We start from the raw sequence: 24,264 nt of genomic DNA, 5'->3' as shown, positions 1-24,264 counted from the left end.
TTTTAAAAGCACATATAATTTTACATGATTTATGAATCAGTGAAACTATTAACTTTTAGCAGTCAATTATCCCGTTTCACAGCTGTCTTTGATTTAAAAATAGGAAATATTTTTATACCCTAAAGTTGAGAATACCGTGAAGTGGAAGATAAATCTAAAATGATGAGTTTTGAGTTTGGACTTCGGGTTTTTAATCTATTAGTTTTCAAGTAGTGGGAAAAACACTGTTAAGTCCCTTCTATATCAGTATTTAGAGCACCATATGTGTTGCTGTAGAAGACCCCACAACAGAAAGAAATTTAGCGAGAGGGACAGCTCTTCACAACAAACCCTCAGACAGATTAAGAAAGTGACTCTGACAACCACTTATGGGAGATTAACTATCTAAACAAATAGAGGCCAAGAAGATATGCTGGGTGGGCATTTGGACTCTTAATTCTTATCTATTATATTGTTAAAAATATAAAGAAGCAGACGATACAATCAAGATGGAAAATAACTTCACTAAATCATGATAATAAGGATAATTAAATGTGATATATCAATGTATATATTGTTCATGGTTCTTCATAAATAAAATTGCCTCTTAGAAATGGTCCAAACAGATTTCTTTTACCTCCTGGGGTTCAGCCTTTTCTTTAGAGGACCTTTTAACTGTTTGGTATAGCCAACTACATAACAAATTGAAAACATATCAAAAATATGTTCAAGTTAGATGTTAGATGTCCTTATGACAAATGTGCAAATACTGGCCATGGCTAACCAGCAACTTTCTCAGTTTGGTGAACAAAACCAAGTACAGAAAACGGCAATTTTTACTAAGGTTTAATGAAATAGCTAAACGATATTACTGAGAATTTAAAAGATACTAGTGTACATTTTGTAAATAACTAAACAGTTATACTGTTTTAAAAATCTGAAATTGGGCTTCCCTGGTGGCGCAGTGGTTGAGAGTCCACCTGCCGATGCAGGGGACACGGGTTCGTGCCCCGGTCCGGGAAGATCCCACATGCCACGGAGCGGCTGGGCCCGTGAGCCATGGCCGCTGAGCCTGCGCGTCTGGAGCCTGTGCTCCACAATGGGAGAGGCCACAATAGTGAGAGGCCCACGTACCGCAAAAAAAAAATTAAAAAAAAAAAATCTGAAATTGAGAGCCTAATTACTATAACTATATAAACGACTAGTAACTAGACACACTTCACACACGAAACCCACAGCAAAGGTCTACAAACTGAAACAGAACTGGGAAGAAAGCATTAACTTAGGTTGAAATATAAATGTAACGTCATACTTTTATTGATACTTTGTGCTTTGTAAAGGAACGACTCCTCAGAAGCTGGTAAATACAATGAATAGGCAAAAATCCAGTAATGTTGGCACTCAGGTTGCTGGTGACAGGGACACGAACTGCATGAGCTGTGACAACCTAAAAGGGGAAAATAGTATTAATACATATGACAGAACCAAATATAAAATTATTCTGAAAGAGGGAGGATTAGCCAGGTAGACTGTCAAAACTTAATACAAATGTGGTCCTCAGGAAGGAATGATAAAAACCAATTATTACGTGATTTAATTATTTTTGAGTGATGAGGTAGCATCATACATTTAGGTATTTGTAAAGTTCTCTACATTTTAAAATTTGCTTCTGAACACAGATATGTTGATGGGGGTTAGAGTAAGATTAAAAAATATATAAAATTTGGAATCATAAAATCTGGGCTCAGTGACTTTAGCTAAGTCATTTTATCTTCTGAGTCTATTTTCACATCTACAAAACAAGACAATATTGTCTTACTTGCTTCAAAAGGTTTTTGCGAGAGGGAAATAAATTTCTTTGGAAAAATATATGTGACTTATAAAGTATCACATAAATATAAACAGGAATTTTTATTGTTATTCTCATTGTGTCATGCACAGACCACTAATTGTCTTTCAGACACCCTCCCCAAAGGTGTCTTCCAGTTAGTTCAAACTAAACACATGAAAAATAACTTATGAGTCTCCTACATCCTATGTGTGACTGTTATGTGGGAGTGTATGTGCATTGATGGGAGAAGGCAGAGTTTGGTAAGGGAATGAGAATTTTTTTTTTTTTGGCTGCACCACACAGCTTGCATGATCTTAGTTCCCTGACCAGGGATTGAACCCATGCCCTTGGCAGTGAAAAGGCAGAGACCTAACCAGTGGACGGCCAGGGAATTCCCAAGAACATTAATTAAACTAAAAGAAGCAAGAATTGGGCTTCCCTGGTGGCACAGTGGTTGAGAGTCTGCGTGCCCCGGTCGGGGAAGATCCCACATGCCGTGGGGCGGCTAGGCCCGTGAGCCATGGCCGCTGAGCCTGCATATCCGGAGCCTGTGCTCCGCAACAGGAGAGGCCACAACAGTGAGAGGCCCACGTACCGCCAAAAAAAAAAGAAGCAAGAATTACAGATCTATGAGTATTTTCAAATATTTCATTTTTTAAGATATATATATTTTTGTATTATGAGATTTAAATCAATAAATGAACCTGGGAACTAATTTTATTTTATTTTTTTAATTAATTAAATTATTTATTTATTTTTGGCTGCATTGGGTCTTCGTTGTGGTGCATGGGCTTCTCACTACAGTGGCTTCTCTAATTGCAGAGCAGGGGCTCTAGGCACGCGGGCTTCAGTAGTTGTGGCTTGCAGGCTCCAGAGCACAGGCTCAGAAGCTGTGGTGCATGCGCTTAGTTGCTCTGCAGCACGTGGGATCTTCCTGCACCAGGGATCGAACCTGCATTGGCAGGCGGATTCTTAACCACCACGCCACCAAGGAAGTCCCAGGAATTAATTTTAAATTTGAGCATAGTCTCCGTCAAAGACAAAAACCCTAATTCAAAAAGATACACGCACCCCAATGTTCATGGCAACACTATTTACAATAGCCAAGACATGGAAGTGACCTAAGTGTCCATTAACAGATAAATTGTGTGTGTGTGGTGTGTGTGTGTGTGTTTGTGTGTGTGTGTGTGTGTGTGTGTGTGTGTGTGATGGAATATTACTCTGCCATAAAAAAGAATGAAATAATGCCATTTTTATCAACATGGAATGACCTAGAGATTATCAAACTAAGTGAAGTAAGTTAGAGAAAGAAAAATATTGTATGATACCACTTATATGTGGAATCTGAAAAACAGTACAAATGAACTTACTTACAAAATAGAAACAGACTCATAGACATAGAAAACAAACTTATGATTACCAAAGGGGAAGGATGGGGAGGGATAAATTGAGAGTATAAGATTAACAGATACACAGTATCATATATAAAACAGATAAACAATAAGGATTTACTGTATAGCACAGAAAACTATATTTAATATATTGTAATGAACTATAATGGAAAAGAATAAAAAAGAATATAGATATATACACATACATATGTATAACCATATCATTTGCTATATATCTAAAACTAACACAATATTGTAAATCACCTATAATTCAATTTTTAAAAAAGAAAAAAAAAGAAGAATAGTCTCCATCACTGGAAAAATAAAATATCATTAGGATTACCCATGGACAAAAGTGCTGAAACTAAATAAGAACAGGTAAATACTAGAATAAGAAATTTAGACTCTAGCTTACCATCTAGTTAGACATGCACCTCACAGCTGAAAAGGTTTAAAGAGGTTTCTATGTTATTTTTCTCCTGACAATACCAGTTGATTACCCTATGTGAGCTACCATCAATACCTAAGACTATATTCTTAAGTATCTATTCAAAGTCTCCAAAATATGTAAATTTATTTATTACATGCTTCTGTATGTAGTAAATAGCTTTAAAAGTAAATTTTAAATAGGATTATTCTTTACAGGAGTTTCTAAGATTAAATAAATCATGACTGGAAACTAAAAAGGAATAAAAAAACTATATAATGCTCCTAAACTGAAACATACAAGTTTTTCCCCAAAGAATGTTGTAAAAGAAAGTTAAAGAAGTACCTAAGAATAAAGTTAAAAGACGTACCTGCTCAGTAAAAATTTCCTGTGTGAAGATAGTCTTCATCCTGCTCAAGGAGCTTGGCTTAATTACAATCTAAAACAATCAAAAGAATTTCAACAGCATGTGAAAATAAAATATATAAAGCACAATTTTCTCTGGTAAATTTATTATCTAAAATGACTGTGATATATAAAATTAATGTTCAAATACTCTATTTTAGAAATAGCTTCTCAAACCCAACATTAAAGTGTGGTTTTCCTCAGAAACTGAACCAACATATAAAAGTACTTAGGAAATATACCATTATTGGCATTTCAAGTAAGTGGGAAGAAGTGGATTATTCAATAAATGGAGGTAGGATAGCTATCTTTCTGGATAATACCTATAAAGATTTGCACATGACACCATACCCAAAATCAACTCCAAATGTATTAAAAATTTAAATTTAAAACATGAGGCCACAAAAACACTAGAAGAAAATATAGGTGACCGTTTCTATAAACCTAAGGAAAGAAAAACATTTCTAAGCAGAAAAACAAAGTAAGAACCACAAAAGAAATATTTAATGTATTACACATATTGAAAATAATAATTTTCACATGGCAAAAAAGACTGGGAAAAATCAACTGCGACATATTATATTGTACTTCTCCACTTATTTTTTTTTTTTTTTTTTTTTGCGGTATGCAGGCCTCTCACTGTTGTGGCCTCTCCTGTTGCGGAGCACAGGTTCCGGATGTGCAGGCTCAGGAGCCATGGCTCATGGGCCCAGCCGCTTTGCGGCATGTGGGATCTTCCCGGACTGGGGCAAGAACCCGCGTCCCCTGCATCGGCAGGCGGACTCTCAACCACTGCGCCACCAGGGAAGCCCTGTACTTCTCCACTTTTAAAGACAATAAGGATTATAAGATGCACCACAGATTTAATAGTAGCTTTTCAAGAAAAAAAGAGGTGAAACACTACCACATTAACATTACACATCAACTGCAAAATGAATCCCAGTTTCAATATTGGGTAAAATATGTCTTGAAATCAACGAAATATTGGGTTGGCCAAAAAGTTCCTTTGGGTTTTTCCATAAGATGTTATAGAAAATCCTGAAAGAACTTTTTGGCCAACCCAATATGCTATATAAGGCATAAGGGCATATCATTTACATATAAAGAGCCCTTCTGAATCAGTAAAAGGAAAAATAAATCAATAAAAATCCCTATAGAAAAACTGGGACGTCAATAAGCCTTTCACAAAAGAAATAAACCAGCTAAAACACATAGATTTTTTAAAACTACCCAAAAAAACTTCCATATAAACTGTAACTATAAAAAATAATAACCATAGTTTTACTAGTAATCAAAGAAATGCAAAATAAGTAAGACGATTTTTCACCATATTTGCAAAGATTAAAAAGAATGGTAATGGCCAGTGATGGTGAGAGTTTAGGAAAATAGGCACTCTCATTCACTAATGAGAACAGTTAAACTGGTATAATCTCTCTGGAAGATAATATGGCAATACACATTAAACAGCTTAACATCACCATACTTCTACTTAGTACTGCTTTCTAGAACTTCATCCTAATAATCCAAAAAGTGTTTGAAGATATACATGTATGAGTGCCTGTGCATATATTTACATACATAAGGATATTCATCTAAGCATTATTCAGAAACTGGAAAATCTACATGGCAAATAAGAAAAGATCCATTAAGAATATAATGATCAGTCCATATGATGAACTACAATGCAGCCATTAAAAATTAGGGCTTCCCTGGTGGCGTAGTGGTTGAGAGTCCGCCTGCCGATGCAGGGGACACGGGTTTGTGCCCCAGTCCGGGAGATCCCACATGCTGCAGAGCGGCTAGGCCCGTGAGCCATGGCCACTGAGCCTGCGCGTCCGGAGCCTGTACTCCGCAACGGGAGAGGCCACAATAGTGAGAGGCCCACGTACCGCAAAAAAAAAAAAAAAAAAAAATTATATTGTATTAGAATATTTATGGATATGAGGAAGTGCTTATCATATATTGGTAAATTCATTAAAATTACAAAATATGTATATCAATTTAAAGAAAGAACAGATACCAGACTATTAACAGTACCTGATATCTCTGAACATGGAATTATATCTTTCCCTTCTTTATTGTGTTTTCTAAGTTTTCTACATAGAACACCTATTATTCTTGTGAATAGTGTTTTCATAATGTATTTTTTTCTAAGAGCTCTTGATAGTTTCAAACTATTAAACAACTAAAATTATTTCAAAATGAAAACAATCTATTTACTTAACATTACAAGAAAATGTCCAGCTTAGAAACACTGTCTTTAGAAAGAAGATAAAAGGAAATTACCTTCATCCCCAAAGTAGAACAGACCAAGTCAATGATAGCACTAAGTTGGTTGCTATGAAAGTACATAGCAACCAACAATAACATCTCCCCAAAAGAAGCAGAGACGCCTGAAGTACTGTTGAAACAGAAAAGAAAATATGAATTTCCAAAGAAAGGGATAAGAAAAACTTACTCAGCTAACTGAAACAAAAAGTCGTCTTACCTTTCAAAATAAGCTTCTTCTTTTATCATCCAACTTAGCCACACTACCATTAGCTGCTCCTGTTCAGGCGTACTATATAAAACATATCAGAAGTCACTGGTTTAAGTCAGATATACTAGCATAAGAATAAAAAATCATTCTGGAATTATTTTTGGTAGAAATTATTTTTTCCTCAAAATAATGGCTTGTTGAATTGGACATTAATTGTCATTGAGATATGAAGCAGTTCTACAGAAGAAGAATGAGAACCTTTACTTTTCTCTATGAATATGAATAGTCAAACCCTCTCAAAGTCTCAGTTACTGCATTTGAAGGTTGGAGAGAGTAAATGTCCTCACATTCCTTGGAAAAACAAAGGTCATTTGGGATTAAAATGTTAGGATAACTGTACATACTAACAGCTGATACTTATATAGAAAAAAATCTAGTGTTAAAACTTAATCATCAAAAAGTCACAAACTGAGTACAAGGACAGTAATAACTCAGACCATCTTTTACCTGGAAAATGAAATTTAGTTTATAGAAGCATTTTGAGCAGAACTCAAAATGACAGAGAAAAAAGTGATCACTATTCAAAAGTAAAAAGAAACAGCCAGGGGCTCATCAGATATGAAAAATGGTTATAAAAACACACCAACAAGAATGACTTGTTTAAAGGGAATAATTTTGGTTTGTAAAAATAATTTTCATTGATCTCCTTCTACTTCATTGCAGTGTAAACAGGTAAAACGAAAAGCAACTACAAAGCCTGCTACCCAAAGCTAAGAAAATTAAAAAGGTCACTCTCAACCACACCTAAATCATTCCACTAATAAAAGACAGTGTTATGTAGTAGAAAGATTACAGCTTTAGAGCCTGTCAGATCTGAGTGGGAATCCCATCTCTGCTAATCACTGTTAGTGTGACCCTGAACAAGAAATTTAAATAATCTTTTTGAACTTTAGCTCTCCTACGTATAATATAAAGATAAAAATACCCACCTTACAGAAGTAATGAGGATTAGAGACAATGCTTAGAAATTACTTCAGGTTTTATATATATATATATATAACTGAATCACTTTGCTATACACAGAAACTAACACAACATTGTAAATCAACTATAATTTAATAAAATAAATTTTTAAAAAAAGCAAGAAACTACTTCAGGTAAAGAGAAAAGAAAGTACTTCATTTCACATACTTAATTTCATACCTTCCTGAAACACACAATTCAAACTACATTAAAGGGATTTTCTTACAAGGCATAAATGCATAGGATGATGATGAGGGACAACAACACAAAATACTGGAAGACAGAGCCAATACAGATGAGTGATAACTGACTTAGCAGACCCGAGAAAGCAGAATACTAAACTGACAGGTGGGAAAACCAATCTACCACTCACACCACAGAATCCCCAAAGGCCTCAGAAACTGACAACTCCAGGCAGTTCTGGGAGTGAGAATGAAGACAGAGACTAAATATAGACAGTCTATATGAGCAGTAGACCTCCAAATCACCTCCATTCTACACACCTAGATGAATACCCATCCCCCAGTAGAGAGGAGACTAGAGATCTATTCTCTGGATATAGTAAAAGAGGGTGTCTCTGAACTGACGGACAATCAGGGATATCTAGAGCACCTTTCTGAAAGTAGAAGAATTATGTGAATGCTTATACTGCAGTCTGAGACATCCCAGCCCTTAACCCTCACTTTATTTAAAGGCCTCCACTCCCCAAGCAAGACAACAGTCTTCTCTAAGACTCTGAAAAGCCCAAGAGTTTCCCATCTATGCATTCAGAAGTTCTAACCTGCTTTTTAGTTTCCCACTCTTAAATATGAACAGACAATCAAGAATTACCAAACCTGAAAAAAAGCTTCTAACTTGAAAAATATAGAACAAAAAAAGGCAGAAAAAAAGAAACTTAGAGAAAAGAAACAGAACAAATAAAACCCCTTCAATCATTTTAATATCAGAGAAACCATGCCACGATGAAGCAGTAGACAGTATAAAAAAGAAACAGGGCTTCCCCAGTGGCGCAGTGGTTGGGAGTCCGCCTGCCGATGCAGGGGACGCGGGTTCGTGCCCCGGTCCGGGAGGATCTCACATGCCACGGAGCAGCTGGGCCCATGGGCCATGGCCGCTGGGCCTGCGCGTCCGGAGCCTGTGCTCCGCAGTGGGAGAGGCCACAACAGTGAGAGGCCCGCGTACCGCAAAACAAAACAAAACAAAACAAAACAAGAAACCCTAGGGACAAAAGGCTAATCCTACATGACTCCATATTTAAAAAGAACAAGCCGCAAAAAGGACCAGGAATCAGAATGTCATTAGATTTCTCAACAGTAACATTGGAAGTTAGAAGACAATAGAGCAAGACTTTCAAAACCCTCAAAGGGAATTATTTCCAACTTAGAATTCTATACCCCATCAAACTATCAATCAAGTGTCAAAGCAGAATAAAGACATTTTCAGACATACCCAGTCTTAAAATAATTTACCTCTCACATACCCATTCTAAAGAAGCAAAATGAGGGAGCAAATTAAAAAAGATGGAGGGACTTCCCTGGTAATCCGGTGGTTAAGACTCCACGCTCCCAATGCAGGGGGCCCAGTTTGATCCTTGGTCAGGGAACTAGACCCCATATGCTACAACTAAAAGATCTCACATGCCACAACTAAAGATCCCACATGCTGCAACTAAAGATACCGCATGCCACAAGGAAGATCCCGAGTGCCTCAACTAAGACCCGGCACAGCCAAATAAATAACTAAATAAATAAAGAAAAGAAAAAAGTAAAAAGATGGAGACATAAGATGCAGGAAACAGAAGACCCAACAAAGGACAGCTGAAGCAAGTCCCCAAAATAATAGTGAAGAGCAATTCCCAGATGAGAGCTGTGTACCAGGTGCAGAGGTAGCCAGTTCAGATGGGAGGTCAAAATGTTCCAGGAGAGATTTCCTCAAGAAAATGAAACTGGCAGAATATCTAATGAGTCTGAACATCTTGAGAGGAGGTTTAGATTGGCAGAGAGTTTGAGATCGCATTAATGTAAGCACACAAAATACAGAGCAAATGAAAAACAAAGAACAAAAACACAGGATAATTATTAATGGAGAAACAAGTTTTGCAAAAGAAAAGTAATCATCTACTGCTTGGTTGCGCTTCCAATAGTGTAACATAAACAACTATGTATTGGTCAAAGCAAAATAATAACTGTACTGGGAGAATGGAAAGATAGAAAGGATGTGTAGATATGTTGAGGACAGAGAGAAAAGAGAGAACTAATTCCTTATTCTCATAGTGGGAAGTCAACAAATACTCCTAAAACGAAAAATCAGGATGTAGCGAATACAAACATGTTAATAAAGATGTGGTAGTAAAAACCAAAAGAATCAGCTGAAAGAACTGAAAGAAGCTGCTTCTGGGGAAGGGGAAACAGGGAGAGGGGGGGAATAAGGACTACAATTTGCCTCGAATCTTGAAGAACTCTTTTGACTCCTTTAAACAATGTGTACATGAAACTTTGATAAAGACAAATAAAATAACTGGCATATAGGAGATGCTACTGATATCCTTTTATTAAATAATACCAACGTCCCTATCTTAGACCATTTTGTAGTAAGCTCCTAATTAATTTTATACATGTGTTTTAATAAATAAACAAAAGCAGACCTTGAGAAAATAGTACAGTTATATAGCTGGGTACCTGACAAGTGTAGAAAAGGCCAGGAGCATACAAAAGGAAAGTGAAACAAAGCGAACCCCAGCTGGTGTGGCAGGAGGACGGCTTGTCATCAACTGCAGTAATTGCTCAGCTTCTTCCTCAGTTGGTCTAAAAAAGGAATACATTATTAGGTTTTGCTTTTTTCAGTTGAGAGAAAGAAGGGACTTCTCAACAGTTTAACCTTTCAGATACAAATCTTAAGCTTTATAATGTACCTCACTACTTATAAAATCTTTAATATCTTAAGACGTCAAAAGCAAAACTGTTGAATTCACAACTAGTGTTTTTCCTCAGACACAAATACAGGTAGTCCCCACTTTGCACAGTAGTGTGGGACCATAAAAATAATGATGCAAGCTGAAACTGCATCAAGATCTTAATAATCAATGGGGAAAATTACAGCTGTTCCACAACTTTTAAAATTTTTGTCAGGACATTAAAAACTCTGTTGGTTACAATGAATAGGGAAATTTTTTTAAATAGTAAAACTAATATTTATACAGCATTCTATAATTGGATATATTAGAAACATTGGGAATTAAAGTGTTTTCTTTGTAAAAGATTTATCAAGAGTAGTTTGAACAGCCCTTGCCATCTTCTCATTGTATAACTTATAATATGGAGTGAGCATCTTCTCTAAGCCTTGATGAATTATCATACCCCCTTCTAAGTTTGGATCAGCTTCTAATATTTTACCCTTTGTAGTTCCAGTCATGAAATATCTGAGAGTTCCTTTAACGTGAAGATTTTTGTCAGCATCAGTCCTCTGGGTCTTCATCCCTTTTGTCACAATGACTTTCCTCAAGTTCGCCTTCACTAAGCTCACCTGGCTACGTATCTAGGGTCTCTCAAACGGCAGCACTGCCAACATCCTCACAGTCAGCTGTTCTTCTGTTTACGTTTGGCTCAAATGTCACTTCCAGCGTTAACTACTTTCTTTGCTACACTTTCATTTTTATTGGCCAATTCCCTCTTTCAATTATCCATTTCTGTAAAATATCACATGGGTTTATTCACTGAGAGACAAGGAGATGATTCTACTACTCACTTTGCTGTCTGTTCATGAACTGAGTAATACTTGTACATTGACTAGTTACTGAAAGATTTTAAAAGAAATGATGTGATTGGTCACTGCTCGTGATGTGCCTCTTTTATTTACACAGTGATTTGTGGCTTAAAAAGCTCTCAGCAAAGTTTGCACTTTATACAATAATTTGGTTAATGTATCATGGTAACTGATATATTAGTTGTTGAGGGAGCAGTGTTACTTAACTAAAGTGTGGTAACTGAAACTCAAGTTAACAGAGACATGCAAAGTGAGGACTACATGTATAACAGTTGAGGACAGTATTCAAAAGGATGTAGTCAGTGACTAAGAAATCTCGTGCTTAATAATCGCATCATATCAATTTTAAACAATCTATGATCTCAGTTGTAAAAGTAAACACAGAACACATTTACTTCAACTAGCTGCATGGGCTAGGTAAAGGATAACTCACAGACCACTCAGGATAGTCATGTCAAGCTGTGACAGAGTCATAGGTTTCTTAAACTGCTCTTGCTCCTCCCATATTTACATAATTCTATTTACAATCAGACCAAAATAGATGGATAAATCCCAGCTAGGAATGTTTGCCTGAGGCCTTCATTCTTGATATAGGCGAGCTCACTACCTAAGCCCAATAGAAAACCCAAATCCTCTGAATAAAAGGCCTGTGGCTCACTTTCTTGGGATTAGAAACAAGAAAGTAAAATGACAAAAAGGTAAAATATCAAATTATTGAATACTTGAGTCCAGCGATCCCCATCAAAGCACAGTACAGACGTAAGAGTGCACTGGCTTTCACAACATGCTCTTCTTTCAGCCCCGAATACACAGACACATTGGGCTCCATCTCCACATCAGCTTCTTCCACAATGCGGGTACTTCTTACTGTGGGAAGAATGCCCATCAACTCCAGAAGAAGCTGCCTTCTCATTTGCCAAAGGACAGAACTACTGGTCTCTCTTTTTCTCTGTAAGGGAAAAATACGCCACAAAAGGAAGAAAGCATGGAGCACTTACTAAGTCAGAAGGAAGTTCAAACAAAGCTCTCCACTTAAACACTTGAAACTGATCCATTTGAGGAGGCTGAGGCTATCATAACTGCAGAATCTCATTTTAATCCATCGAGCAAATTCAGTGGATTTGACAAATACTCTACTCACCCTAATTTGGACTGGTTGTACAGAAAATACTAAATTAATAACAATTTGAGATGTAAAACATCATGTAAATGATGCTTTCAAATACATAATGACTAGTGGAGTCATATGTACAAAGTGCTCAGATTGTGAAGACACAAGGGCTTGAGTGGAAACAAAAGCTCTGCTATTAATTGATTATGTACTTTTAGGCATATAAGTTAACCTCTCTGAACCCCTTGTCTTAAATGACAAGGAGATGAATATCTTATTAATAATATTTAACTCCCAGGAGTGCTCTAGTTAGGAGTTTACAAGTCTACCACCCCCCCAGTTCTTCAGGCAGGGATAACGTCCAGTCATCTCTTACTCATCAGGGCCTGACATATTGTGCCTGACATACAGCAAGCGTTCAATGTTTGTTAAATAGATGAACAAACGAACAAAGATAATAAATATGAAAGCAGTTCTAAACTGTAAAGGACTAGGCAAAAGTTAGTTATTATTTTTAGAGTGTTTCAAAGTAAAATATGGTAAGCCTGTTTTATTAATGATATAAGGTTCAAATAAGTTTACTGCACACAAAGAACAATTACCAACAAGTAGATCATACCAGGTGCTTAGCACAGTGCCTGACATATAGAAGAAATACTAGAAATATTCACTTCCTTTTCAAAAGCAAAGTTTAAAATTAGTTTTCAAATGGGCTAGAAGTAAAGTAAAACTTGGATACAGAAAAGTATGGTGAATTCATGGCATAAAAAAAATAGACTGGGCCCGGTGCCCAAAAAAAAAAAAAAAAAAAAAAAAGACTGAAGAAGAGTCTAAGCAGTATACATGTTACTGTCAAGCTCACTGACCTCAACAAGTTAAAAACCATTCTGCATTAGTTTCTTTGTAGGGACAGGACTCTATTCACAGAGTTACCATGAGATGTTTTTTGAAAAAGTACAATATTTTGCAAGTTAAAAACTGTTGCAAAATATAATATATATTCATCAATAGATGGATGGATAAATGTAGTAGATACATACAATAAAATATTAGCCTTAGAAAGGAAGGAAATTCTGACACATGCCACAACATGCATGGACCTTAAAAACATAATGCTAGGGACTTCCCTGGAGGCGCAGTGATTAAGAATCCGCCTGCGAAAGCAGGGGACATGGGTTCGAGCCCTGGTCCGGGAAGATCCCACATGCCGTGGAGCAACTAAGCCCACGCGCTGCAACTACTGAAGCCCGCGCGCCTAGAGCCTATGCTCTGCAACAGGAGAAGCCACCACAATGAGAAGCCCGCACACCACAATGAAGAGTAGCCTCCGCTTGCCGCAACTAAAGGAAGCCCACGCACAGCAACAAAGACCCAATGCAGCCAAAAATAAAATAAAATAAACATTATGCTAAGGAAAATAAGCCAAACTCAAAAAGAGAAATACCACTTATACGAGGTACCTAGAATGGGCAAATTCATAGAAACAGAAAGTAGAAAAGAGATTACCAGGCGCTGGGAGGAAGGAGGAATGGGAAATTATTGTTTAATGGGTACAGAGTTTCTGTTTGGGATGATGAAAAAGTTCTCAAAATGAATAGTGATGTTGGTTGCACAACACTGTAAATGTACTTAATGTCACTGAGCTGTACACTTAAAAATGATTCAAATGGTAAATTTCACATTATGTATATTTTACCACAATAATATAATAATAATAACATACACACACATATTAAAATCACAGACTAGAATAACAATTTGTATTGATGACCTAATGTAGCAACCTAACGTAGTAGTTCTCACGTGGCTGACCCAGAAACCTGGAGATTACCAATACTCTTTTGGGGGCTCAGAAGGTCAAAAATATTTCCTTAACATTATAGATCTTTTTCACTCATTCTCCCACAAGTACACAGTGCAGTTTTTCCAAAGGCCAGACATTAAAGAGACTTGCAAAAATGCACAATGATACCACTCTTTTCAGTAAATTTTTGTTTTGGAAAATACGGTTATTTTTCATTAAAAAAGTATGTTATAGTCACATTTAATGAGATTATTATTGTTATTTTTCAATGAATTATAAATAAATATTTCAAAAACTGCAGTTTTCATTTCTAGTATGGTAAATATCAATAGATAAAATCCTATACAGGGACTTCCCTGGTGGCGCAGTGGTTAAGAATCCGCCTGCCAATGCAGGGGACACTGGTTCGAGCCCTGGTCTGGGAAGATCCCACATGCTGTGGAACAACTAAGCCTGTGCGCCACAACTACTGAGCCTGCAATCTAGAGCCTTCAAGCCACAACTACTGAGCCCACGTGCCACAACTACTGAAGCCCATGCACCTAGAGCCCGTGCTGTGCAGCAAGAGAAGCCAAAGCAATGAGAAGCCCACAAACCACAGCGAAGAGTAGCCCCTGCTCGCCGCAACTAGAGAAAGCCTGCATGCAGCAACAAAGACCCAACACAGCCAAAAATAAATAAATTAAAAAAAAAAAAAAAAAAGCCCATACAAAAGCTCTTTGGAGTTCTCAATGATTTATTTTAAATGTTAGGAGGTCCTGAGACTAAGAAGTTTGAGAACCACGGACTTAATGACATCATTCTAAAAGTGTTTCTTCCTCTCTTACTACTAAAATAGCCTGATCCTTGGTCTGTACACGTATTTCTCCCTCACCTGCTGTCCATTTCGGATAAAAGTTCCAAACCAAGTCCGGACTTTCGCATTTGTTCCAAGAAGTAAACCACTAACAAAACAAACCAAGTCACTCACTCCGTCTTCACTAGCTTCATTTTTAGTATGATCCAAGGTCAAAGCCACTCCAAGACCTGGCAAGTGACATTCTTCCACCTAACAGAGCAAAGAAAACAAACTGAATTCAATATCATAAGGAAAAGGGCCAGGATGAGCCAGAATCTAAAGCATCTAAAGTTTAGGGGAGGACATAACACAAAACATAAAAACCCAGAGAAGAAGGTAATACATCCAGTCTATAACTATAATTCCAAATCTCTATAATACTCTAAAACCATTTTGAGAAGAGTTCCTGGTCCTAATATAAAGGCTTTTATCTCAGAAAAATAATAAGATCTCTTACCACCATGCCTCGGACCTTCAGGGCCTGAGAAGGATTCATTTTACATAAGAAGCGTAAGGCATCCGTCCTCCGCCTTCCTCCAAGACTCTCTTCATCTTGTCGTTCTCCATTTTTGATCAGGCCCCTACAAACTGAACATTTAATAGGCTTCATTACCTTAAGCTTTGTAAGTAGGATATCAGAAACAATTTTTTCAGTCTTGAGAATCGCTCATTTATGCAGATTAGACACTACAGAAGAAAAGGATCAGGAAACTTGAAAACATAGCAATAGAAACTGATCAAAATAAAGCCAAGAGTGAAAAGAGACTCAAAAAAATGAACTGTGATCTGTGGAACATCAAATAGTCAAACATACTTGTAATGTCTCAGAAAAAGAGAATGAAAGACAAATATATATATTTGAAGAAATTTTTCCAAACTTGATGAAAACTAAAAACCCACAAGTTCAATAAACCCCAAGAAGGATAAACACTAAGAAAATCATACCAAGACCCATCATAATCAAATCTCTGAAAACCAGTGATAAAGAGAAAATCTTAAAAGTAGCCAGAAAGGATAAAAAAAAAAAAAAATAAACAAATAAAAGTAGCCAGAGGAAAAAAAGGAACATGTACAGAGGAATAAAGATAAAAATTACCACAGACAACAGAATGACATCTTTAAAGAGCTGAAAGGTCAACCTAAATCTATCGTGTAATATTCAGTAAATCTCTTAGAAACAAAAGGGAAATATTATCAATACCTCCATTTTTCAAATGAGAAGTTAAGTATCTTGATGGAGATCACACAAAGAGTGAGTGACAAGGTTAGAAATTATGCCCCCCAGGGCTTCCCTGGTGGCACAGTGGTTAAGAAACTGCCTGCCAATGCAGGGAACAGGGGTTCAAGCCCTGGTCCCAGAAGATCCCACATGCCACGGAGCAACTAAGCCCGTGTGCCACAACTACTGAGCCTGCACTCTAGAGCCCGCGACCCACAACTACTGAGCCTGCGTGCCCCAACTACTGAAGCCCACGTGCCTAGAGCCTGTGCTCCGCAACAAGAGAAGACACCACAATGAGAAGCCTGCGCACCGCAACAAAGAGTAGCCCCCGCTCGCTGCAACTAGAGAAAGCCCACGCACAGCAACGGAGACCCAGTGCAGCCAAAAATAAACAAATAAAAATAAATAAATTTATTAAAAAAAAAAAAAGAAATTATGCCCCCCAGATCCAGCATCTTTTTCTGCTTGACTCTCCATTCACGAATTACCTTGCTCAATAAATGTAATTTTTATTTCACTCAGACCCAAACAACAATCTTCAGTCACTAGCAGTTTGAAAAAGTGGTGAAAATTTCAGTTGATTTTTCTCAATTTCTACCCTATACTTTTCTGCAAGCTGATAGCAATAAGGCTAAAAAACAAAGGTCTGATTGCTGGTATTTCTGATTACGTATATCTCGTACTGCTCTTTGGCTATTTCACAGATATATGTTCTCTCCCCTTTGTTCACTGAACACAGGGATTATATATTCTATTTCTTTAGTATTTTTTACTTCCCTATTATAGCACTGGTGACAAATGGCCAAAAAAAAAAAAATTTTGCTGCATACTCACTGTACTTAAATCTGTAACCTCAGAACAATTTTGAATTCTCTAAACTCAGCATTTCTGCAATGAATACGCACTAATAAATTTTCAAAAAATAAAATCTCAAATAAAACCATATAAGTGTTTCTTCTTAGCTCAAACAATAGGTCCTAGGGACTTCCCTGGTGGTGCAGTGGTTAAGAATCCGCCTGCCAACGCAGGGGACATGGGTTCGAGCCCTGGTCTGGGAAGATCCCACATGCCAAGGAGCGGCTAAGCCCGTGTGCCACAACTACTGAGCCTGTGCTCTAGAGCTCGCAGGGCACAACTACTGAGCCTGCGTGCCACAACTACTGAAGGCCGCAAGCCTAGAGCCCGTGCTCCACAACAAGAGAAGCCACTGCAATGAGAAGACCACACACCATAACGAAGAGTAGCCCCCACATGCAGCAACTAGAGAAAGCCTGCACACAGCAAAGAAGACCCAACACAGCGAAAAATAAATAAATAAATAAATTTATTAAAAAAAAAAAAAAAAAGGTCCTGTACATGCCCAAGCAAATCTCTTCAATATCCCATTTTAAAATTACATTTACCTTCATTAAAACTATCAGGAACATTGGCCACCAACAGACACAAGAACCAGGCACCATTTCTAACATGGAGCAAGGCTTCAGCTACATCAACTATAGGAAGCAGGGATGGGAGCTCTATAAGAAAACAAAATCAGTGTTACTACTAAGGAGTGATATTTCATTGTATCATACATTAAACATCTTTTGACATTTCACCAATGTCATTTAAAAGTAATTAAAGTACTTTCTTTTCATAGTGTAGAGTTGAACTGTCCAGTAGGACAGCCAGTAGCCACATGTGACTATTTAAATTAAAATTAAATTAAATTAAAAATAGTTTCATTCCTCAATCACACTAGCCACATTTCAAGTACTCCATAACCACATGTGGCTAGTGGCTACTGTACTAGACAGCACAACACAGAACACTGTCATCGCTGTGGTGGACAGTGTTGGTCAAAAGAGTTACTTTCATGAAAATTTTCTCTGCATTTTTATGTCCTCTATCTTTTAATTCTGATCATGCATACCTATTATAAAGAGCCCAGAAAATACAAAAAGTGCAAAGAATATAAATAAAATCAGCTCTAATCCCATCACTCAAAGTTAATAATTTGAAAGATTTTATTTTAATCCCCCTATGGGTATTACTTTTAACAAAACTGGGATTATATTCTACTTACCATTTTGCCACTTGCTTTTTTCATTTAACATATTGTGAACATTTTCCAAAATGATTAAATTTCTTCAAATACACCACTTTAATGGCTGCACAGTATGCTATACTATGGAAATAATATAATTTACTTAATCATTGTCCTACTATTAGTCATTTTTGACCTAAACTTTTAAGGTACATTCTTAATTAGGTGAACCTTAAAACAGCACAACACTCCAGGTTAAGAAGTTACACTGTATCATTTAACAAGAAACTATATCTGAAATTTATCTAAGCACTCATTATAGTACCTGCTTGTAAAATACAAAGTACATCTGCAGCTTCCTCCAAATAGACGGGACTCTCAAATAGCTCAGATGACTTGAAAAAAAATTCTCCACTGGACTCAGATACCTTTAAAAAAAAGAAAGAAAAAAGAAATGATGAACTCTCTTTAATTTCAGGTAATGAATTAGACCCCTTACTATTTTTGTAATTATTTTTTGAGCTTACAGACCATGTCTCTTAATAAGTCATTAATATACTACAGTAGAATATGCAGTACTGGATGAATGTACCAATTTAACCACAATTAGTCAAGTCACATTGTTATTCCAGACATGCAATATGAGTCTTGATAATTTATATCTATACAAATATTTGGAGACATCTGGAATTAAAGATAAGACAAGCCAAAGAAATGAACTAAGAATGCTACCTACATAAGTTGTAGTTCAAAAAAAAGCTAAAAAACTATAAACTTAAAGCAGTATAACAGCTATAAATTCATGTTCTAAATGAAGTGTGGGAAAAACAAAGAATAAAAATTTAGGTCATCAAAAGTACCAACCAGCTTTTCTGAAAATTTCCTACAGAAGTTTCATTGCTACATCTCCCACATGCTGAAGGGTGCTGAACTGAAAAACTGGAAACCGCTCAGAGGAGGCAGTTCACTTATTTCATTAGAGGCATCAAGTACAGTATTAAGAAAAAGATGTAGGAAAATATTAGTTAAAATTAAAGACTGTCAAGAATTCCCCGGCAGTTCAGTGGTAAGGACTCTGTGCTTTCACTGCTGATGGCCCAGGTTCGATCCCTGGTCAGGGAACTAAGAGCCTGCAAGCCACATGGTGTGACCAAAAAAATAAGAAAAATCAAAAATAAAAGAAAAAGAAAAAATTAAAGACTATCAGTATAGTAGAAAAGAGCTGAAGTAAATAACTTTGTAATAGAAAAAAAATTAAGATTTGTAACACATCTTAAAAACTATCTAGAACTAACTAAATCTGCCCCCCCATCAGTATTTTCTTTGGAAACAGAATTTAGGTTTTTTTGGTCCACAATTGATAAAACTAAACTTTATTTATTATAAATTAACTAACCTTGATATTCTCAAAGTAAAAAACATTTGCTTCTCAAACTCTGGGCCCAATCTTATATAAGACATCTTAATATGAAGATCCAATTTAGTTCTCTGTATGGTAACTCCTAACATTCACAGATTTAAAATTCAGAGTTTCAATTAACCATTATCACCCAAAAGTCCGTGACCTAAAGTAACCTATGTACACCCAAAACTAATATAACATTGCAAATCTTCAATAAAAATAAATAAATAGGGACTCCCCTGGTGGCGCAGTGGTTAAGAATCCGCCTGCCAATACAGGAGACATGGGTTCGAGCCCTGCTCTGGGAAGATCCCACATGCCGCAGAGCAACTAAGCCCGTGCACCACAACTACTGAGCCTGCGCTCTAGAGCCCATGAGCCACAACTACTGAAGCCTGCATGCCACAACTACTGAGCCCACATGCCTAGAACCCGTGCTCTGCAGCAAGAGAAGCCACCGCAATGAGAAGCCCACACACTACAGGGAAGAGTAGCCCCCGCTCGCCGCAACTAGAGAAAGCCCGTGCAGCAACGAAGACCCAATGCAACCAAAAATAAATAAATAAATTTTTAATTTTTTAAATAAAAGAAAGAAAGAAAGAAAGTAACCTATCATTTTTCTGAGATGAGAGGTTGAATAGCCTTCTTTAGTATACAGGAACAATTCAGCCACCTAGTGAGTGAAGCTAGCCAAATATCCCACATTCAATTCAGCTTTGATACTCCCCAGTCACCGTTACGTATGAGGTACATAATTCAATCAGTATCTAAAGGAATCTCACACATTTTTTAGGAATCACGTACATATTTCACAACATTTTATGGGAGAAATTATATCCTATAGAGATATTTTCAAATTTTGTCATTTATACAAGTCTTGAGCTATATATCTTTCTAAATATCAAGAAGCCATTGAATGGACTCCATACAGAAAAAAACCTTATGATAGAGAATGCAGAATAGGCATAAATTAGAGAAAATAGTTAATTAGAAACAGCCTTTAAAAGCAGGTATTTAATATCCTTTCAAGCCTTTGAAAGGAAGACACTTACATAACAAATAGAAATATGTGTACGAGAGGATGCAACCTGCCTGCCTTCTTGCCTGTTTCTACCTTCTATGTGCAGACATCAAGTCATGCATATTTTGAGCTGTGATTAAAATAGACGCACCTTGTTCATAATTGCCAAAAGTTCACTAAGCACAAGACGCAATCGACGAGGTGAATCACTGTGTTCAAACTCTAAAGTCAGTCCATGCTGCAGCTGTGATACCAGGATGCTCTCTCCACTGCCTCCTCCAAGTTTATGCCTAATAAAGTACAAACGTGTAAAACAATTATGAGAACACTGGCACAGAAATAAAAGCATAAAAATGACCTTTTACAGAAATAATCTACAAAAGAATACATGAATTCTTTTCATATATTTCATGAATGTATTACTTCTGAAATATTTTGTTTTTCTATTTCAGAGATTCACAACCTGTGTAAAGACTCCATTACAACTGACAGTTAACAACCACTTCCATTAACAACAGTGGCTCACTACTGGATCCACAATGGGGGAGGAAGGACAAAACAAATGTCCAGAATTTGGGGGACTCAGTACAAACTTAACAAGCCTCCTACAGGACTTCCCTGGAGGTCCAATGGTTAAGACTCCGCACTTCTACTGCGGGGGGTGGGGGTTCCATCCCTGGTTGGGGAACTAAGATCCCTGGTTGGGGAACTAAGATCCCTGGTTGGGGAACTAAGATCCCTGGCTGGGGAACTAAGATCCCTGGTCAGGGAACTAAGATCCCGCATGCTGTGTGGCAGAGCCAAAAAAAAATAAAAAATAAATAAAAACCTCTCAGGAGATTCCAATAAATCCTTCTACTCTAGGGGAACTTACCCTACCCCCTTCCCACTGAGAGTAATTAGCCTAATCAGCTTAGCCTGAGCACAACAGTGTATCTAGCCAAAGTTCTCAGCACAACATTTTACAATATGGAATTCAAAAGACCCTAGAGGCCTTCCCTGGTGGCGCAGTGATTGGGAGTCTGCCTGCCGATGCAGGGGACACGGGTTCATGCCCCGGCTTAGAAAGATCCCACATGCTGCGGAGCGGCTAGGCCCGTGAGCCATGGCCACTGAGCCTGCGCGTCCGGAGCCTGTGCTCCGCAACGGGAGAAGCCACAACAGTGAGAGGCCCACGTACCACAAAAAAAATAAAATAAAAATATACAAATACAAAAGACCCTAGAATTTTAATTATAAATAAAAAATAACTTTAAAAAATGCTCTCCAGGGCTTCCCCGGTGGCGCAGTGGTTGAGAGTCCGCCTGCCGATGCAGGGGACACGGGTTCGTGCCCCGGTCCGGGAAGATCCCACAAGCCACAGAGCTGCTGGGCCCGTGAGCCATGGTCGCTGAGCCTGCGCGTCCGGAGCCTGTGCTCCGCAACGGGAGAAGCCACAACAGTGAGAGGCCCGCGTACCGCAAAAAAAAAAAAAAATGCTCTCCAAAGTTCAGATTCCCAATCTTCTCTTTTTTGGAAGAGTGCACTGCAATAAGAAGCCCTAAAATCTCCAAAAAAATTTGATTCCCTCTTTTTAAGCAAATCGAAATAAATACCAATCAATCCACATATTATATAGTATTACATTACCTAAGCTGCTGTTCTTTGCTGGCATCCTGTTCTAAAGCATGAAAGTCCACAGACAACAAAGCAACAATGGAATTGACAGCTTCCACTCCAGAGAGAAGACGAAGGATGAGTTTTTTATCCTGAGCCCAGCTTTGGCTCTGGTCAGCAGGAGCACAAAGTGCCATGCGCACCAAGCAGGGCAGGAGAAGTCTTAATTCTGGATCACTTAAAGATGCCAAACGAACAACGTCCACCTTCTGCATTGCCTCAAAAGCAAAAGGACTGACAAACTGAAGGCTTGTACACTCGGTCATTATCACTGTTGATCCTAGTGGTTAAAAAAAAAAAGTAGGGGTATAACTCCACATGTATGAGTTCCCCTCTTTTTAAAACCTCTGAAAAACGTGGTTTATCTTTAATACGCCCTGATGTTGGCAATATTCCTGGCACAATTAAAGGCTCCCTATGTTTCTACTGCCACCTGGAAAATGAGAAAGAAAACAGAGTATATTAATGTCTCTTTCAGACTTAGGGACCTTCTGTTCTAATACTCCCATTTTGCAAAGAAGGAATACGAAACCCAGAGAGATTAAGTAACAGGCCCAGAGGAGTATTACTAGTCAGTGTCAAAATCCAAGGCTGAACCCTCATCTACTAAATCCCAGTCCAGTAATTTCTCCACTGTACCAGTCCTATGAGTGCCACAAGGCAAGTAAAAGAACAGCATAGTTAAGGACGCTCATCTTTTGTACCTCTTTATTTTCACACGCCTACCCAACATATGTGAAGAACCGTTAAGCTTCTCTTTCCCACCCTCCACGAGTCGGTGGAAGCACTGGTAAATCGTCTCACTAGCCAGAAGTTAAGACAGATTCAACGCCCTGGAGACCTTAACACTATCCTATATCCCCTGTGTTACTAGTAACAAACAAAAAAACCAGCTGTGTAGGTGCAATTAGCTGTGGGAGAAAGCTGAGTCCCACTTGGGCACTTCTCTGTCTTCAAGAGCAATCAGAAACAGAAAAAGCAAGTAGCAGGTCGCCAAAGCCATCCCCTTTGAGACCCACAGACTAGCAGAAACGTGGGTAACAGAGGGCTGGGCAGAAACGTTTTGCTTTTAAGCAAAAGGAGCTGGCCTTTTAACAGAGGGGCGGGCTGATAGAGCCGAGGCGCCAAGACATGTGTGCTCATAGGTCTGGCCCCGGGCGTAACGAGAACCAACCAATCCCTCTGCCTGAGAAAAGTCGGGCAGGTTGCGGACATGGACCCCGAAACGCTCTGACGTCTGAGAAGTGAAAGCTTCATACCTTAAAATCTACCCTCCAACCTCCCGGGACCCCACGGGGATTCGGCGCCCTAGAGGCGGCACTAGAGGCGGGACGCGGTAGAAATCTAGAGCGCTGTCCGAAGTTGGGCCTAGGCGATAATCCGGATTCCCCAGCCCTGGCTGTGCCCTGAGTCGACCTGGGCAGCAAAAACCCAGTCGCCGGGACCAATCGGGCCAGCGGTGCGATGCGGGCTCGATGAGCACACCGCACAAAGGCACAGCCCGGACTTAAGGGAGGGGAAAGCGGAGGAGACTGTTTCAACCTGCACACAGCACCTTCATTCATCCCCAGCGTCTGGCTCCCGTCGGCCACCGTACTGGACTGAAAAGAAGGGTTGCTGCGAAAGGAAAACCGGAGACGTCGGCGATGATGCAACGGCACGCATGGGCGGCTCCACCCCCTTCCGCCTTCTCTGTGTGCTCTACCCAACTTGCCCCTGGGAGTTGTAGGATCGTGCTGTTTGCGGTCTCTTTTCTAGAGCATACCTGCTGAATCCTTTTAGATAAATCATTAAGGCCCTCCGAACTGCAGTTTCATCATCACAGGACTACCGTGGCATTCAAATGACAACGTGTGTAAAAGAAATGTTAAAGTTGGGACTTCCCTG

The 24,264-nt window shown here is 38.3% G+C and overlaps 1 protein-coding gene across 4 annotated transcripts in view; it reads right to left on the bottom strand.

Annotated features, from left to right (window-relative positions):
* Positions 1–24,021, bottom strand: part of INTS2 (integrator complex subunit 2) — a 50,604-nt gene extending 26,583 nt beyond the window's left edge. The window contains exons 1-13 of one of the 4 annotated variants that reach the window (XM_024757617.1): positions 23,933–24,021; positions 22,351–22,810; positions 20,873–21,011; positions 18,624–18,726; positions 17,676–17,789; positions 15,508–15,638; positions 15,087–15,260; positions 12,020–12,246; positions 10,214–10,339; positions 6,522–6,593; positions 6,320–6,434; positions 3,999–4,067; positions 1,292–1,426 (exon numbers count right to left, since the gene is read on the bottom strand). In XM_024757617.1, coding sequence (XP_024613385.1) covers positions 1,292–1,426; positions 3,999–4,067; positions 6,320–6,434; positions 6,522–6,593; positions 10,214–10,339; positions 12,020–12,246; positions 15,087–15,260; positions 15,508–15,638; positions 17,676–17,789; positions 18,624–18,726; positions 20,873–21,011; positions 22,351–22,643 — 1,698 coding nt within the window. In that variant the 5' untranslated portion in view covers positions 22,644–22,810; positions 23,933–24,021. The other 3 variants (XM_024757616.1, XM_024757619.1, XM_024757618.1) reach the window with 3 other exon arrangements.
* Positions 24,022–24,264: the final 243 nt, after the last annotated feature.

The sequence above is a fragment of the Neophocaena asiaeorientalis genome, unplaced genomic scaffold, assembly GCF_003031525.2.
Source record: "Neophocaena asiaeorientalis asiaeorientalis breed wild unplaced genomic scaffold, Neophocaena_asiaeorientalis_V1.1 scaffold327, whole genome shotgun sequence".
NCBI lineage: Eukaryota > Metazoa > Chordata > Mammalia > Artiodactyla > Phocoenidae > Neophocaena > Neophocaena asiaeorientalis.
This window is presented reverse-complemented; position numbering and strand designations above follow the sequence as displayed.